Source organism: Bactrocera latifrons, unplaced genomic scaffold (assembly GCF_001853355.1).
Source record: "Bactrocera latifrons isolate USDA-ARS-PBARC rearing strain unplaced genomic scaffold, ASM185335v1 scaffold_217, whole genome shotgun sequence".
In the NCBI taxonomy this organism is placed as follows: Eukaryota; Metazoa; Arthropoda; class Insecta; order Diptera; family Tephritidae; genus Bactrocera; species Bactrocera latifrons.
The window spans coordinates 34634-53397 of record NW_017535708.1 but is presented as its reverse complement, the minus strand read 5'-3'; the positions used below and the strand labels follow the sequence as shown (position 1 = coordinate 53397).

Sequence of the window (18764 nt, the reverse complement as noted above, 5' to 3'; positions counted from 1 at the left end):
CTTGTGTGCGATTTGCAACACTTAATGGATTAAAAAAAAAAAAAAAAAAAAAAAAACATATTTTCTTGTAATTATTTTTTTTTGCAATTTTTTTCCTGTTTTTTGTAAGGAATATATATTTTAAAATTTTTTTTGAATTCAGTTTTGGTAATGTTTGCTTTTTTCAAGCATGAACTAAAATTTTTGATTAAGAAAAAAATACATTTTTTAACATTTTTGACTGTTGTTTTTGTAGAAAACTTTTATATTTCCTTAATTTTTTAGAAGTTTGTTTTTGTTGTTTTAGAAAAATTATATATTTCTGTAATATTTGTAGAAATATGTATGTTTTTGTTGTTGTTGAAAAATGTTTAATTCCTGAATTATAGCGCGTCCTAGATTTAATAATTTCGATATTTTATTCCGTAAAAATTATAAAAAAAAGAATATTTTCGAAATAAAATATTCATACTTTTCACTCACCACTTCGAAAAAATACGCCACACTTTAATTTTTATTTCAAAAAATATTTTTTTTTTTTTTGTGTTTTCAAATCGCAACAGTAACAAATCACTTTAAAAATCACTAACAGCTGAGCAAATCGCTGACCAGCACTTTGGCTAGCCAACCAGCCAGTTAGGCAGCTGACAGGAATAAATGTTCACAACTAATTTCCAACTTCTGCCTGCCAAGGCTGGAAATTTAGCACGCACGTCGACATACACACGCAATTTCTCGCACCCACCTTTAAATTTACATATTTTTCTTTATTTTTTCATTGCAATTCATAAGTTCCGTACGTTTCTAACACAAAAGTGTAAATTTTCGCAATTAAAATAAAATTCTGCACGAAATTAGCACAATAACCGTTAACAATACGCCCGTTTGCCTACACACACGGCACACACATACATTTGTATGTGACATTTGCGAAAATTGCTACCTTGCACATCCGATTTGAGCATCCGCAACGCAGCGACAACGAATTCCAACTGTCCGCCGCGAACGCAGTGAACGTGTGCACAAGTGCAGTCCAATCGGACGTCATGCCCGACCTGAGCACTGCAAATTGCTTGGCTGCCGAGCGGCTGAGTGTCGGCACAATGCACAATGCGTTCTCGGGTGAATTGTGGATGGTGTGCGTTTGCTGCAATTTTTGCGGCGGTTTTGTTGTTATTTTTGTTTCAACAAAAGCGAAATTGTTTTTGGCAACAAAACGGCAGCAACGGCAACTGGAAGGGAAAAAGTTGTGAACAAAATTGTTGTAAGAACTCAGCTGAGTTTGTATGTGTTTGTGTATGCGTTAGAAGAGAACCAGCAAGTGCTGGCGGATAATGCTGGTTGCTGGTGGCAAACGATGTTTGCTGCTGTTCCATGTATATTAGGATGAATTGCAAACTCGATAAAAAAAATGGTATTTTGATTGTCTTCACCTCTTTTATTTAATATTAGCTCAGTATATATGTAAGAGCATTCTATAAATATGTGTTTACTCACATAAACTTTTTGGCTTTTGAAAGTGCTATAGAAAGCTCGTACTATATGCCATATTGGGCATAGTATTATAGAACAAGGTTTTTACTATGGTACACAGTTCAAACTTTTGGATTCGTGCAGCAGTCAAGGGTTTACATGAGTTTCCTCGGGTAAAAAACAGCCTTTTTATAATAATTTTTTTCTCAAATAAAAATGCTATATTTGTTTAGAATTTTTAATTGTTTCAAACATAGACTATTATAGTAACAAAGAAATTGTGAAATTTTTGAAAAAAACATATGATGAACACCATGGTCGAGTTCGACGTCATTTGTGGTGACCACTCTGAAAAAAGATGAACACGCGTTGGCAGGTTAACTTCCTACAGCATCAACGAAAGTGAAAAAATCCGGGTTTTTGTTAAGTTTTTGGTAAATATTTTTACAAAAAAATTATATGAAAAAAAAAATTTTTTTTGCAACCAAATCTTTAAGAATTATAACTCAAATACCAATGAAAAATTTCATAAATATTGATTGAGTAGTTCTCGAGAAATCGACTACAAAAACACAGTTTCGAGAAAAACACGTTTAATGACGGCGAACTTAGTCTAGCTAAGCTCGAGCTCACTAGTTCTCAAGGCTGCATCTCAAAAACTATTACCCAGATGAAATTAAAAATTGTGGAAAATACTCTAGAGGAGTTGTAGTATTCAATAAGTGCATACAAAATTTCGATTTTTTGAAAACTGTAAGCCCATTCAACCCCTTAATCGGATTTGTTGAAAATTTTGATTGAATATTGGTCTCAGATCTAAGGCAGTTTCTGAAAACTTTTTTTTTTTTTTTTGAATATTTTACGGCAAAATTTCTTGTCGCTACGCTCCGAAATAAGGATTTCAGTTATTTTTTACGTATACGATTACATTATAAGTACTGCTCTTACGTTTATTATACTCTTCGATTCAAATTAGAATAGGAACTCTTTTTCTAGTACAGGTGACTCTTTCCAATTCATCAGCCATTTCGTTTTCTCAGAAACATAGTGACAATAGATTTTTTTAAACTTCGTTGTCTTATATCTTTAAAATTAACATACTAAAATTTCAAATCGATATCTTAAACCGTTTTTGAGTTACAGTTATCTGGTCTATTGGTCAACTTCCAGTTTTTTAATGCAGCCATTTGTTAATTTTGATTTTTTCTCTGATTTGATCGGAGGTCATTTTACGGAGACTCTCTTCTAGTTTAACTAGATTGTTTTACTTTTAGGTTTGAGCCACGGAGAAGGTCGCAATCACGACAGCAGTGGAATACCTTTTGTTTAGTTCCGTCGGAGATCTCGTATAACTCAAAAATATATTTTTTTATTCCGTTGTGTGTTCTTGAAACATGTATAAATATGCCCTTCTGTAGGCAATTTTAGATAATATCTGAAGATTGTAAAAACTAAATTTGACTTGTTTGAAATTCAATGACATGTTGGTAAGGTTCCCAGCATTACTTTTTTTAAACGAAATGATTCCGAATACTTGAAAAATCATAAACTAATTTTTCAAAGAGAATCGTTTTCATAAATATCCGCAGAAGAGATTCATCATATGAGATTTCTACATTGAATTTCCAACTTTAATGAATTTTGGATTGTGAAGATTCTTTCGACTATTTCAGAGATTCAACTCAATTTTTTATTTCTTTTCTTTACTGAATACTATGCCAGATATTTACTTATATTCTATACTGAATATATAATATCTGGAATCAGAAAAGTCCAATATTTGAATAAAACAAAGTTCGCAATATGCGTATATGGGCTGTTATGGTATGTTGAGTATGAAGATAGATTTAAACTAATGGAAACGTTTATAATCAAAGTATTTTTGAAGTCTTAATTTATTCGTCTTTGGACTAAGGTGAACAAAAAATTAAAATAAGAAAAAAAAAAACAAAAAAAAAAACATTAACTTCGGTTGCAACGAAACTGTACCACGCTGCACACATCGAAAATAGAACTTTAATTGGTCAGTTTGTATGAAAGCTATGCGCTATAATGGTCCGATCGGAATAACATATTTGTAGATTATGGTATTGAACAGGGCAATAATCTGTGTAAAATTTCTAGAAGATATCTCGTCAAATAAAAAAGTTATCCATGCCAGGACTTGATTCGATTCGATTTGCTTTTATGACAACTATATGGTATAGTGGTCTGATGTAGACCATTCGATGATATCTGAAAAACTGAGACACTTATTGCGTATATAGAGGTGTAAATAGGTAGCCTCAGGTGTCTGCGCTGTTGAGGGTATAAAAAAGTTAATTTCTTAAATCCCTGGTGCAAGTGTTCTCTAGCTTTCCACTCCACTGACTACACATATGATATTAAAAGTAATTGACTAATGTAATATACATATGTATATAGCTTTGTAAGCCGGCAAACGAACGCAGTAAATGAACTTGTGGAAATTGGTAGCAACAAGGCGACTTGCAATCAAACGAATGATTCGGAAAATGAACTTTACATGTTTTCCACATTTAACTCTCTCTCTCGCGCTCTCTCTCTTTTACACCCAGTTACAAACACTTACGCTCTTTGCAAGCATTGATTGTTTGGTGAGCACACACTTTTTTCCCTTGTTTTTGTATTTTGCTTTTGTTGACTGTTGTTCAGCTGATTTTCGCAATCGGTCTGCTTGCCGGCTTTTGCTTTTGTTTCGCATGGTTATTGTTGCGTGTGTGTTTCGGTTGCTCACGTGCAAGTGAGAGTGTATTTGTTGGTGTGAATGCGTGAGCCGGTGTTTGTTGCTCGTCGCTCGTCAGCTGCTTTTATTTTGGTTTTTCTTTTGCTTTCCTTCACCGGTTATCTGCGCTAAGTGCTTTACAGTTGTTCTTGTTGTTGGCGCTTGGCGTTGTTTTAGGGTGGCAGCGTTGTTAGTTAGTCTGTCAGCCGAACAGTCACGTCTTCGCTAGCGCCACAACGCGTTTCCGACATGAATCTTCTGTTCTGTTCGGTGAGTGCTATTGTGTTTTTGCATTTTTTTCTTCTTGTTGTAATATTCTATTTTTACTTTTGCTCGCTTAAAGGGTGGTTGACAAGGCGACTGCAGCTGTTCGGCGTAGTTATTGTTGTTATTATTCATTCTATTGTGAGCGCAATTTGGCGTGATGTTCGTGTTGGTTATTTCCGCTGTTGTTGTTGTTGTTGATGTTGACGTTGATGCTGCGTGCGTTGTGCGTTGAGGCAGTCGCGTGAGTGACGCGCTCGGCAGTTAAATGAATGGAAATGGCGAGTTTTTCGGCATTTGTAAGGAGTTTGGTAGCGAAGGTGGGAAGGCAGCAACAACTACACGTAACCATACATACTACATATGTATAGTATATACTACCTAGGTATACATATATGCAGATATGTATGTTTTTTTAATGATACTCCACCCTCGATTGGTTGGGTTGTAGAGCTGAAGTGGTGGCGTTTTTACTACGAAGGTTGCGAAAATCCCAAAATGCTCAGATATGAATTACATTTTTCAAGGGTAATCATATACATATATATTTATGTATTTAGCGAGAGAAGTGTGTATGTACAGTTATTTTTGTGTATTTAAAACATCTGTTTGTGGATACTTTAAGTGAGTTTAAGGTTAGTGTATGAGAGTAGAGCACGGATACACACTTTTAATTTTCAAGGGCGTTTTTAAGATTTATGTTGGCTTTTAAAAACGTATAAAAATTTCCAACAAGAAAAATTAAGCGAATATTTTATATACTTATTAAATTGTAATTATTGTTGAAACAAGAAAAACCAAAAAAAAATTTTATACTTCATTAAAATTTCATAAAATATCTAAGAGAGAGATACTGGGTTTGCAATGGTTTATAACACCAAAGAGGAAACGTCGTAGAACCTATAAAGTGTACATCGAGACAAAAAAGTACCCGGAAGTTGTAAATAAAACACAATATATTTAATTATTCATCAATATTTATTTTGTCGCCTTCAAAGTAATTGCCATCAGATTTAATATACTTATTCCAAAGATTTTTCCAGTCGTCGAGACACTTTTTATAAACACTTTGAGGGTTGGCCTCAAGTTCATTCTGCGAATTTTTTCTTATTTATTTGATCGACTGAAAACGGGTTCCACGGAGCGGGAATTTCGATTTGGGGAGCATGAAAAATTCACTCGGACCCCATTCTGGTGAATATCTTGGATTATCGATGTTATTAATTGCTTTTTTAGCTTTAAATTTGGTCACAATCGTGGCTCGATGCGTTGGTGCATTACCATAGTTTAAAATACATTACGACTTTTTAAATGCAACGTGGCGCCATTTGGAGATTCCAAGGGTACGGCGTCGAATACTTTTAGAGCTGGAGTATTTTCATTCATATGTACGACTTGACCTAGCCAGCGCAGCCGCTGTCTCTTAACTCGCTGAACTATGTCAATGTCGTCGTATATCTCATAAAAAGTTAGCTTTCAAAATTCAAATTTTTTCTGTCAATTTTATTAATCAAGGATAGAAGGTAGTAAGATAGTATGAGCTTGAAAACATTGCTTCTATGGCTATATAGCAATGAATATGTGACGAACATCTCGATATGTCAGGTCTAACTTAGTGAAATAGCAGAATTTGAGCCTAAAGAAGCACATTACCTTTACATTATATAGATTTTTTTCTTCAGTCGCCTAATCTCAAAATTAAATTTACTAAGCATTATTTTATATTTATTCAAGTCGTCGATACCAGTATTAAAGCTTCCGCTTGTTATAGAGAATAATTACCTTATATAGCCATACTAGTTTCTACTGTAAAACATTTATCTATAAATCTGTCAGTCACTTAAGACATGTACATATATAATACTAATTAAAGCAACAAAAACTTGCTGTGAATTTTTATATAAGTAAATATAGTAAACACACCCAAAACCCAAATCACCAAACTTTATGCTTTATTTAGTAATTTCTTCACTACAAAAAAATTATTATTTTTTTTTTATATTTTTTATATTACTTTTCGTCTTTTGCACATTATTCGCATGTTCTTGAGCTGCCGAAGGACATAAATTCTTTCGTTAGCATTTATTGATCAATGTTTGTTGGCCAATTCAGAACGAGTTTCGAAACAAGTTTCGATTTTGTTTAATAACTGGTTTCAATAAAATGCGCTCCCGTTCAGGCAGTGCCAAAAGCTAAATTAAAAGAATAAGCAAATAATGCTAAAAATCAAACCAATTGGACGCCCGAAAATGTGGCGAAAGAAATACGAAGGCGAAAGATATTTTTTGGTAAGAAAAAACAGCGCTAAAGCGACACATTTCGCATTGGTCTTCAGAAAGTTCAGATCAAATGCGCAAAACGTATTTAGTTTTCATATGGTCTTAGATTGGAAAATAAAGTAATTCATTTTGTTTAAAGAAAGAAAGAAAATATAATACTTAATCAAAGCTATCAATTATTTAGATTGCATTGTGATATTTTTTTAAGAATTCGAGAAAAAAATATTCATCAAAAACTTAAAAATCTATAGAATTAATATGACGCCAACGGTAGGATATGCTGAATGTGAAATTCTTAAGTTTAGGTATGTTATAGTTTTTACATGTGTGATATACCCAGAAGTAAATAGAGTACCAAGATAGAAGACAAAATTTTCTGTTGCCGATAGACTGCTCTACATAACCGGAATGCAGTTGGAATTTTATAGAGATCACGAGCTTCAATTTCATATATCAAATAGGCGGTTATCATGGTGCGATAAAAGTCGCAATTTACGGTTATGGTCTCACCGGCATCATTTTTAATGTAATATGGACCACCCTTCAGGTTGCTGTTCGTCTCAAATGCGGCAATTTTGTTTGTTTACACACCCATTGAGCCAGAAATAGACCTCATCGATAAAAAAAAAAGTTTGGTTCGAAAACGTCGGTCTCGTTTGGAAATTTTCAAGAGCCCATAGAGTGAAGCGATGTCGCGGCTTCAATGCTTTCAGTTTATGATCTCGATGTAAAAATTAGACGTCATCGATAAAAAAAAAGTTTGGTTCGAAAACGTCGGTCTCGCTTGGAAATTTTCAAGAGCCCATAGAGTGAAGCGATGTCGCGGCTTCAATGCTTTCAGTTTATGATCTCGATGTAAAATGCGATAAGTCGGTCCATACGTCACTCCGGGATGCTGCGAAAGGTGGCGAATCGACTCTCAACGGTGTTCGTGTACACTACCAGCTACGGTTGCTATATTTTACTACACTGCGTGCTTGACGTGGACTAAGTGGCACATCATAAGTTGAGGGAAGCGTACAAAAAACAGTATTTAATGTTCAATTATTTCTAATTCCAAATTTTTTTTCTCGATTATGTATTTCAGTAAAAAGTTTCTATAAAAATGTCATTCCTTATAAAAACAAGTTTAGTTGCAATACTCTAAACAAACTAGTCCATAATAATCTATTAATGATGCCCTCCCTTGTCCCCACATACTGTGTCCATTTAATTTTAAATCATATTTATTTCGATGCAATACGATCTCGGCCATCTATTAATACCGCTGAAGCTTATTGCGTTTCTTATGTGCGCCTTGCGGACAGCACTTCAGCGGTGAGCAGTCGCACAAGCGCGTAGCTAAACATAACGCCCATTATGGCGAAGCGCTGGGGGCTAGAACCTCCTTCACTTACTCACGGTGAGCATGCAAACAAACACACGGTATATATAATTGTGAGTGGAAGCAAATGCCTGCAATTGCGGCACTTGTAAATGCGTTGAACATGTTGCATGCAATAAAATGCGCCTGCCGAAACGAATCATCGATACTTGGCCGGCTGACTCCATTGACGGCTGCCTGCTGTAGGTGGACTTGTGTTTTATGCTTCATGTTGTACTTTAGTGCGGCGCACAAGTTCAAATGCGTTGTACGCTGCTCATAAAATGCACCGATTCGCCTGCTTCACGGCATGGTCCGGCTATTAATATGAAGTATTTGTAAATATTTGCATGCAACTCCTGGCCGCAGGGCATGTAAACGCATTGTAAGCGTGTTTATTTCTAATATGGAACTAAAACCGACTAAAGGAAAGCAAATCCATAATATTGCTCGATGGGCGGTTTGGAAATTTTGATTAGGTTGAAGAAAAATAATTTTGTTAAACTTTTATTTTCAAAATTTGTTTAAAGGAGTTTCTCAGCTCCCTTATAAAACACTCGCTATTGTGATCCGTGTTGTTCAAAGTAGTAACCCTCAATGTGAATATGAGTATTTAGGTGTCTTTGCTTGCAACTTCTTGGCGTACTACAGAACTGCCGAGCTTCCACCAACCACTTCCCACATGTCCTGGCCCTCAAAATCAATATTTTTTAGTCCGGTTTTTCGAAAATTGTTGGTGGGGTGCAGTCGAGATGCGCATTTTACATTAGTTTTCATTTAAAGAGCTGGCGCGGAGGCTCATTTAAAAATTTACTCCGAAACGATAATGAGCTCGGCCCAGTAGAGCATTTCTTAGTAGCTGAAACAAAGCATTTGTATGCAATCTTAGACCCTGAAAGTCTTGCCATTGATACCAACTCCCATCATATTATAACCGATCGCATATTTAGAAGGTTTCAGATTCTCTATGGATCCTCTGACTGCTAGTAGGCAGTTCTAAATCGCATAAAATTGTAGAATTGGATACTAATTTTCATTTATGAAGGTCTAAGCTTTTTAAAACTAAGTTCCAACCCAGTAGTACACACTTTCTCAGCAGCTATATCTCTTTGGCTTATGAATATAAGTAGTTGTATATATGTATACATATATACATATATATGTATGTATATATATGTAGATAATTGATTCAACTTTCCGTTCCCCTTTAAAGAATATTAAATATCTTAAATTACCGATACCCAAATCAATAAAAGCGCTGAAAAAAGTTGGAAACTGAATGCTAGTCAACTAAAATTACTTACCTTTTCTACAGTGTCAAAAAGGTAAAATACAAAAATAGCAACAAAGCAAAATGCCGACTTAAATAATGGTGTACACTGTGTAGTGTTCGTTGCAAAATGAAAAGAATCCAAAATAAGTATTTAGTTATTCAGAAGTGAATGATCGTTTGGTGCGAGACAAATCAAACCCAGTAGGTGAGAGGGAGTTCTAATATAATTTAATAATAATTCTGTCTATACATTCAAGAGGATGTATTAAGTTAGACACGAAATTTGTAACACTCAGAAATTACAGTTGGGAGTCACATAAAGTATATACATATATTTATAAAGGATCATCGTGACGAGCTGAGCCAGTTTAGCCGCGTCCGACTGTCTGAATATACGCGAACTAGTACCTCAGTTCTTGAGTTATCACTCTGAAATTTTACGTACGTGCTTTTCTCTCCAAGAACCCGCTCATTCATTGGAATCGCTGATATTGGATTACTATAGCATGTAGCTGTCATATGAACTGAATGATCCGAAAGAGGCTTTGTATGGAAAACTTGTTTATTTGATGAGATATTTTTACAAAATTCGGTTTAGATTATGGTGCAAAGTAGCGGTATAATCTCCGAAGAAATTGTTCAGATCGGATCACTATACCAAATAGCTGTCATATAAACTAAACGATCGAAAAGAAGTCCTTGTATGAAGAAATTTTTTAATTGATGAGAAAAATTCACGAAATTTGGTGCGAACTATTGTACAAAGTAGCGGTATAATCTTTGCAGAAATTATTCAGATCGAATCACTATAGCATATATTTAGTTGCCATACAAGCTGATCGATGTTCTGTATGGAAAAAAATTTTGTTTTGTAAGATATCGTCACAAAACTTATGTTCGAAGAATATTCGATATTTATTGAGACTAAAATCGATTAAGGGTTGACAATTTTCGATAACCTTCGTTCATTTGCATCTTCGATTACTTAGAAAAGATACTTACAAGGCAAACCGAGAAAAATAACCTCTTAAGACTGTCAGGATGGAAAGAAATTGGGTGCCGAAATTAAACATACTTCTTTATTCATATATAAAAAACATATATTTTTTCAGATATTTAGTAAGAATTGTAAATATTTTCCTTATCCAATTTATATATTATAAAGTTACCATGTATGGAAATATTTAAAAAAAAAAATATTTTTTTAATGTTAATGAGCTTAAAAATATCGAAACTTTTATAAATAATTCTAAATATCCTAAATTTCTAGGTATTTGTATAGGCAAAGATTTTCCTGTCCAAATTCTTGTAAAGAAAGAATTAAAAAAAAACCAAAATATTTTTTTCAAGTCATAACGAGCATAAAAAACCTAAAAAATTAAATATAAATATTTTTATAATTTTTTTTGCAAATAGGTTTCCAAAAAATTTCATGAAATCTAAATTACCTTGCCCAATTCGAACAGAACCTACGTACATAAAAATCTCACACTGGGCTACTTCAACATGCAAACGCATACGCTCACACAAAGGCGACCGAAGTGCTGACCGTAGTCACGACTGTTGGCTGCCAAAACTGCTAATGTGCAAAGGAGGATGATACTACTTGCCCGCCAGCCAAGACCAGTTCATGCAAGCGCGCACAAGTCGCGCTCACCAAAAGCGCTGCTTAAAAAAATATAACAACAACAAAAGCAATAACAAATCATAAAAATTAAAAATGAAGAGTTAAAAGGACGCGAGAAATCTGCAGACGATGATCGCAACGCCATGGTGGATTGGCAATTTGAACGCTTTTGTCTGGCCCAGTGGACAGCAGGAACCCTTTGCAAACATAGTTACACAGTTTTCGACTTTTCGTTTTGATTGCGGTGATAAAGTGGCAACAAAGCATGAAAGAACAGATAGAAAAAGTGAAAAAAGCAGTGAAAACAAATGAAAAAAAAAACAATAATAAAATAAACCCTTTACTTCATTGCTGGCAGCAAACTGGTTGGTAGAGATTTATGCAGCAATGTGTCCGTCTGCGTGTGTGTGTGTGTCCAGCACTTTTACTTGTTGAATTGCTTGAGTTGTACTTGATTCTTTGCGGGACATAAAATTCTACTGCCATGTTGTTTTCGTAATTTTTATTGTTGTTGTTGCAGGTAAAGCCTGGTTCTTAGCGAGGCATATAATTCTACTTTCTTTTTTTTTCTTTGTTATTATTTTTGTAGTTGTTGTTAACGATTTTGTTGTTGTTGTTGCTTATGGTTCTCACGTTGTGTCGCGCTAAAATTAATGTAGCCACTTTGGTTAACTTATCGACTGGCAGCAATTTACAAGCTTCGCCAAGCGGCCGGCACATAAGGCCAAGTTTGTGTCTTAAGTCTTAAGTCTTTTGTTGTGTTGTGCTGTGTGCTTGTAAGCATGTAAATTGCCCGGTATTTTTACACAGAATTGCGCACAATTGCTAAATTAAGCGCTGAAACCCTGTAGCTGGCACTCAATCAAGCAATATGAGGCAAGATAAAAAAAGTCAAGAATTCCAAAAACGTCAAAAATTTCAACTAAAAAAAAAAATCAAAACATAAAAATATTTCATTTCACTTCAAATAAAGGTGAAATAGAAAAAAAAATAAAAATTTGAAAAAAAAAATAAATAAATAAAAATGTTAACAAAATTATTAGTGACTTTCGATTGTAATTTGGCAAAACGTGTTACAGCAAATTTGAACTGCCCCTCCAGCGTTGGCGTTTGGCAAGGGCCTACGCGTCGCGATTTTCACGCTTGTCAACGCTCGCGTCTACAAACGGTCGGCAATGCTGCGGCTCTTGCTAAACAACGCGCTTGCATTCGTTCGTACGTGAGTAATTGGCAGAAGAATTTCAATCGCAACAATGAACAGCGCAAGACCATACCGAAGCTGGTCTACTTGCATAATCCCTGGAAATATTTTGTCACCAAATTTAATTTGTTGAAGCTGCGCTTGCTCTGGGATCGCAGTTTCACCGAGAAGGACTTCATACGTGGTTCAAAGCAGGTATTAAACGAAATTTTAAACTTGAAAGTGCGTGCTGAAATTGATTTAGAATCGTTTCTGGTTTGTATTAGCAATTTGAGTTTGTCTACATGTCTAAGTTTTGACTAGCGAATCCAATTCCTACACCAACTATATGTTCTGAACTTCTATTCATCGAAACATGAACACTCCGTTTCACTCATTTTTTCACAGTTCTTGTTTCTAATTGGCCTGATAATCGCTATGTCCTTTTGACCTAGAGTCGAATACAAGAAACACACTGAACTCGTTGCTCTTAGCAAGGTTCATCTTCTCATAAACGTATGAGATTTATGGGTCATTGTGCTTACCTCTTAAGTTGTATGGGGGAAGGTGCGGTAGACACATCCAAGCGTTTTCTTCTCCATTATCATACTTTTGTAAGACTGAGACTGAAACATCTCGGCAGTCATACCGTCGGCTAACTAAAATACAAAACCGAAATTGATATTAGTCGCTTTAAGAAATACTCGTATGCCGTAGGCTACGAACATCATGTGGGAATTTTAGGTATCACAACGGACCGTTGTTCTGGGCTCTCCAATAGGGATTACAACAGTATTGGCCTTTTAATATAATCCAATGTAGAATCAGCGAACTCTTTTTTTCTCATTTCAAATCTAGTCCTCAAACATTAACTTCGGATGAAAACGTCTTTTAGGTTTCAGATGTTTATCGGGTCGCCTGAAGTAGACTGATCAAATGACTAGAATTCGAATTCTCTAATACATTTTTAATGGCTGATTAGATTATAAACTCTTAAGATCAAATGATCTGCGTCAGAAGAAAAGAAGATTACAACTGATAAATGAGTTTTTTTGGAGCTTTTGGGGCCAATATTTTTGGAATAGGAAGAGACAAGCCAAGTTTTCAAACAGTCTATTTCATTCTTATATTTTACTATTTCAGGCGATAATCCATCGACCCAAAAGCCCTTGCTCTTTTCTTAAAATGTATTATATTCGACTGTCAATATAGTCAAAAGAATCTACTCAGTCTTATTCTTTTCTCCAATCGGCAAAATTGACACTTTTTATTTAAAGAAATTATTTTGTAGTAGCTTAAATGGGAGTCTGTTTATATGTCTGTACTTGTCTTTATTTTCCTGTAGCAAGTTTTTTTGCAATCGTGTTGTAAGATCTGCGACTGTTATGCAGACACTCTTATAGGACTAGAAAATCAAGTATTTTGGCATTTTATTAGTTCCAAAAATGTGTTACGTTTACTTTCTCGATAATGCTATCATAACATTCTGGATTCTTATATGTCATTATAATCACTTCTCTCTGGAACCTTGTCATCCCAACGTTCACACTCATTATCAGTATTTTTTTAACTGTGCCTCTAAATTAAAAAAATGGTCATGTTATGGCTAACTTTATAAGGCATACTTTCGATTAACTTACAATGGTATGGTACATATCAAAATGGAATTTTTGGGCTTGTTTTTTTGAAATGATGACTTAAAAAAAAAAATGTATGAAATCAGTAGAGGCCTAGGCTTAACTCTCATATACTATGAATCTCCAAATTTTTAACTTCCCACAATTGTTTCTACTTGACAGGGCGACAAAACCATACACCATTCCCACAGTAGTCGTGACTATGTGACTGAAACTGAGCCAGATTTTTGTACCACCAACAAATGTTAACTCGGCAGCAGCATGTTCCCAAATTACTTGAACTAACTTCTGCCGCTACAACGTTAGAGACAAAAGACATATTTTTTATAATCTTTGCTTCGATAGCAAAACACAACATATCTGTGTTTTTGATAGACTTTAAAGAAACTACGTCTAACATATCAATATAGATGTATGTTATGGTTCTTTCTTACTTGTTTTGTTTAATATTTTCATTTTCACTGACAATTACATAATTAAATGATAATTGCTGAATAATAATAGAATCAGACAAACAAACTTGAACGGCAACTAAATAACAGTTTGACTATCATTGAAACAATGCCTTGTGTACGGAATGGCGCGGTGTCTCAGCTATATGGTGCATGTCCATACTTAGAACCCACACGTCTCCAATGAGAAGAAAGAAATTAATAATTAGCTCAGATACAAACCATTTGGTTGTGTATCTAAATCCACCACAAATATTAGTTGAATAAATGAGATGTAGATTGGAGATATTCACCTTAATATTAGCAGATATTCTTTTATGTGATATTAGCCCATTACAATTTGTATTCGTAGATCTTTACTCAATTCATCCGAAATCTAGTGGGCTAGTGATGTTAAATATAAGAGAGGAAAATAACGGTACTAATTTTAGGTTCTCAGCTCAGACTGTGGAAAATATGGAAAGCTAGTGGAAAAATGAGAAGTTTGAAGCTTTTAAGCAATATATTGTATCACCTCTGGAACATTCTTGAAAACTTTTAAGCTTTAGCGACTTCAGCGACTTGTCTTCAATAGTCAATGTCAAGATAGGAAGAGACCCAATCTAAGCTGATTGAAAAAAAAGTTTTTGTCCCTCCTCTCTTTTGAAAGATTGCTGATGATACTGCCAGAGCTACGAGTTAAAATTTCGTAGTCAATTAATATCCAGAGTTGCTTCTCTTTGCCTCCATTTCAATAATATGACTTGCAAGATCAATTTGAAGGAAATTCCCTCAGTCTTTAAGTTAACTTGTTAGTAATACTTATAAAGTATTCTTCAAACTTTCTGAGAATCTCAAAAGTAATTTTTTCAATTTTAATTTTTCTCAGGCAGCTATTGTGCTCACCGATATAATACGCACTCAGAATACCGGGAAAATTAGTAAATTCACCACACCAGTTGGATTTCAACAAATCACGCGTGACATGCTGCTTTCACGAAACGATTCACGACTCAAATTGGTGAAATTCGACACGGAGCACATACGTAAGGCAATACCAATGAAAGTGGCGACACGAAAGAATTTCGGTAAGCAAAAATAGAAGTTAACTTTAAGGGAAACCCACCACTGATGAGTTGAAAATTTCTTGAACATCACAACATTTAGGGCGCCGTTATTGCTTCATTGATATGCTCTTTGTCGGCATGCGAAATACGAAGGACTTCGATTCTACCGAAGAGTTAGTGGAAATAAACGATGTCTTGCGCAAGTTGGATCAAGACTTGCGCACACCCATCGAGGTTACCTCGGTCCCGCACCGCATCGTCTTTGCCGAAATTTTCATGCGTTTTCGACGCGACTACACGCGTCAAACCAAGGATTCATCGAATAATGTGCGGGACCCCGATTGGTCGGTGTCGTTTTACAAAATACTCACATTCGATGTGCTCAACTACGATCCGCGACCATGACGCCAGCAAAGAGTGGGTAGGAGTTAAGCAAATAGAAAGAAATCAGCTGCATTGTGATTAAAAAATATATTTTTACGATTTTTATGAAAACTTATATCCGAAGCGAAGCCAAAATTACAATTAAAGTACAAATGTAGATAAGAAAGTTTACTCGATTTTGTTGTCTCATAACTTCCTGTAAATTATTTCAAAGCGTTTTTCTTGAAACAGTCCTGCTCCTTCGGAACTAACAGGGGCGTCACTGTGAAAGTTTTCAGCATATCATCAATATTCTCACGCTTGCTCATGAGCTTTATGAAATCCTTATATTTCTGATTCTCTTCCAATAGTTCACGTTTTTCTTTGGCTAAGAGCAGATTTTGTGTAGAAGCGAGCGCTTGACGATGCCAAAAGTTTTTCATTAAATGCATGTGCTTTGAAAGCTCCTAGAATATGGTATTGAAAAATAATGAAGCTTACATTTTTATCATAAAAAAGCTGGAAAAAGCTTTAAGCTCTGGTGGAAGCTTTTATGCTTCCTTTGTTGCAGAGTTTCAAAATTCGAATTTGAAAGCTCCCATGTCATTTAAAGCTTTCAATTTTTGTGATTTTGTGTGCTTTTAAAGTTTAGAATTCGGTAAATTCTTTGTAAAGTTAGTTTGAGAAAGATAACGGTTAAAAAGCTCCAAAAAGTTTTGAAACCAAGCATATATAAAGACGATAGAAGTTACTTTGTGAAAACATTGGGAAGATTGTGTAGCGACTTTAGAATCTCTCAAAGTTCTAGATATTGAGCTAAGAAAATTTTCTTGTGGCTACCAACGAACGAAGACTTCAACTTACTGAAAGGTAATCACTTTCGGCCTACCTCTTCGGATACATCAATATGTGCTTTCAAGTTCAGGGCTTCGACTTCAAATGCTGCATCATCGACGGAACCCTCTTCTTCGTTCTTGGGAGCAACAACCTTTTCTGATTCTGTCTGTAATTTCCGGCAATTGGCGGCATGCGAGAGCAGCAGCTCGCCGTATTTCAGCAGTTTCTGGTAATCCTGAGCCAAATACAAAAATATAATCTAAAAATTATAACAACAACTAATTTCAACCCGTACGCACTTTCAACATGCCATAACATTCGCCAGAGAGCGTCTGCAGCTTCTCAAACGTGACATTCCGATCATAATTGATGTTTCGTTCGATACCCTTGCGCACCTGCAAGAAATACTCCTGCTCCAGACGCAGGTCCGCCAGTTTGCGTTGCGCCTCCACTTCGTTATGCACCAAATCACGTTGCAATTCGCCGGCTGTGCGCGTCAATCGAAACTCTATATCATTCAGACGTCGTGATTCGGTGACAAAGTTTCGCTGACGATCCATCAGCATGTGTATGTGTTCGTATTTCTTCGTGTCCAACGAGACATTCACCAACGAGTTAATAAAGTCGATGAGTTGTTTGTGCAGCGTTTTCATTTTGGCGATTACCGCGTCGCGTATGCCAAAACGCTTCTCAATCTCCGTATTCACTTCGTTGTCTTGCTTCTCCACGAAGATCTCGTAGTCGGTAAGCATTTGATTTTCCACCACCAAATTCGTGGCGTGCATAATATTTTCACAATTGAGTCGGAAGCCGTCCTGTATCTTCTGATGTGCATTCAATTCGTCCTTGAACTCCTCGATGAGCTGTTGAGCCTCGCTTTCGTAGAGTTGTTTGGAAACTTCGAGCAAAGTGTTGTAGCAACCTGGATTTTGGAGGAGAAAATTACTCCTTAATTTCATATTTGAAAGCATTCTGAAATAATAAAATCTAGACACTAAGGGGTGGATTCAGGGCTTTTTGGCCACTATGTTGGACGAAAACCACCAACAATCAAAATTTTAAATTATATTTTCAATTTGGAATTTTCATTGGAAGATTGCTGGCAAATTTGTTGGGAGCAGAAACAAGTCCGAAGAAAACGTTGCCTACACTTAGACGCGTATTTACCAAAGTCGCAAACCTTTTTGAGTGAGCACTAAGAGAAATACGAGAAGTAAGCTCGTGCGTTCCTTCTACTAAGGATTTTTAAACTCTTCATCAGAGGTTTAAGGCTTAAGAGTACCTTCAGGCCCCGATAACTAAAGTGAACTAAGTTTCCATCTTATAAAATAGAAACAGATCCACCGGAACAGCTCTATAACTTACTGATGGCAAAATCCAACACCTGTAAATGGCGTTCAAAGTTCCGTTTGTGCAACTCCTGTGTGGACTCGATATCTGCAAGTAGACTTTGGACTTTTTCATCTTTCTGTTGCATTACACGCTGTGTCTTCTTGGACCACTCCTGCACAGAACCACAGAATAAAGTACAAATAAAGTTTAGAATCTCTCAACATATGGCAATTATTTCCACACATACCAAGACCTCGGTTTTCAATTCCTCGATTTTAATCTCTCGACATATTTCCTCCCAATCTTCTTTACCTCTTTTCGCCGAACGCTTGGATAACTCGAGTTCGCGTTTGAGATGTTCCTAAGTATGAAAATTTATGCGCATGTCTACAGCCGAAAGTGTAAGCTTCAACATACCGTTATCTCCAATTTCTTAAACTCTAGCTCTCTTTGTAGTCGCAATTCACGCTTTTGTGCTTTGGTTAGCTTCTTTTTCTTCTTTTTGACCGGCGCCACTTCTGGTTGTGGCTGCTCATCTAAATAATTTACACTTCTCAATTCAGTGGCTCGTTTTGCCATATCTATAAGCTCAGCGGGGTCCATTCTTGTTATTTTCTTTCAATTAAATTGTTTTGGCTTTCTAAAATGAAAATTTTCGAAAAATATATTTTCCTGTTTGGCTGTCCGCTTGAAAACTAATTCGAGAAAAAATATTGTTTTCCATATTTCAATTTTTGTTTTTACTTGTAAGAATAAATTTGTTTAAGAAAAGTACAGAAGATTCGTGATTTCTTAAACTTATTTGGAATCAATGAGAGTTCTTAGAACCAAGCATTTAAAATTTCATTAAAACTAAAACAGAAAACATTTTTGAACTCTTTTTAACGTGAAAATAAAAAGTCCCGGGTAAGGGATT

General features: G+C 35.5%; 2 protein-coding genes across 2 annotated transcripts; one reads left to right on the top strand and one right to left on the bottom strand.

The window, feature by feature from the left end:
• The first annotated feature begins 11991 nt into the window (after window positions 1–11991).
• On the top strand, window positions 11992–15869 carry LOC108968475. Its single transcript, XM_018932529.1, has 3 exons — window positions 11992–12397; window positions 15139–15337; window positions 15417–15869. Exons 1-3 carry the CDS (start codon window positions 12026–12028, stop codon window positions 15719–15721), a joined length of 876 nt encoding a protein of 291 aa, XP_018788074.1. The 5' UTR covers window positions 11992–12025; the 3' UTR covers window positions 15722–15869.
• A 14-nt stretch (window positions 15870–15883) lies between these two features.
• On the bottom strand, window positions 15884–18539 carry LOC108968474. The gene is made up of 6 exons (XM_018932528.1): window positions 18266–18539; window positions 18096–18209; window positions 17882–18020; window positions 16816–17438; window positions 16569–16751; window positions 15884–16146 (listed from the first exon to the last, which is right to left on the bottom strand). Exons 1-6 carry the CDS (start codon window positions 18449–18451, stop codon window positions 15904–15906), a joined length of 1488 nt encoding a protein of 495 aa, XP_018788073.1. The 5' UTR covers window positions 18452–18539; the 3' UTR covers window positions 15884–15903.
• Window positions 18540–18764: the final 225 nt, after the last annotated feature.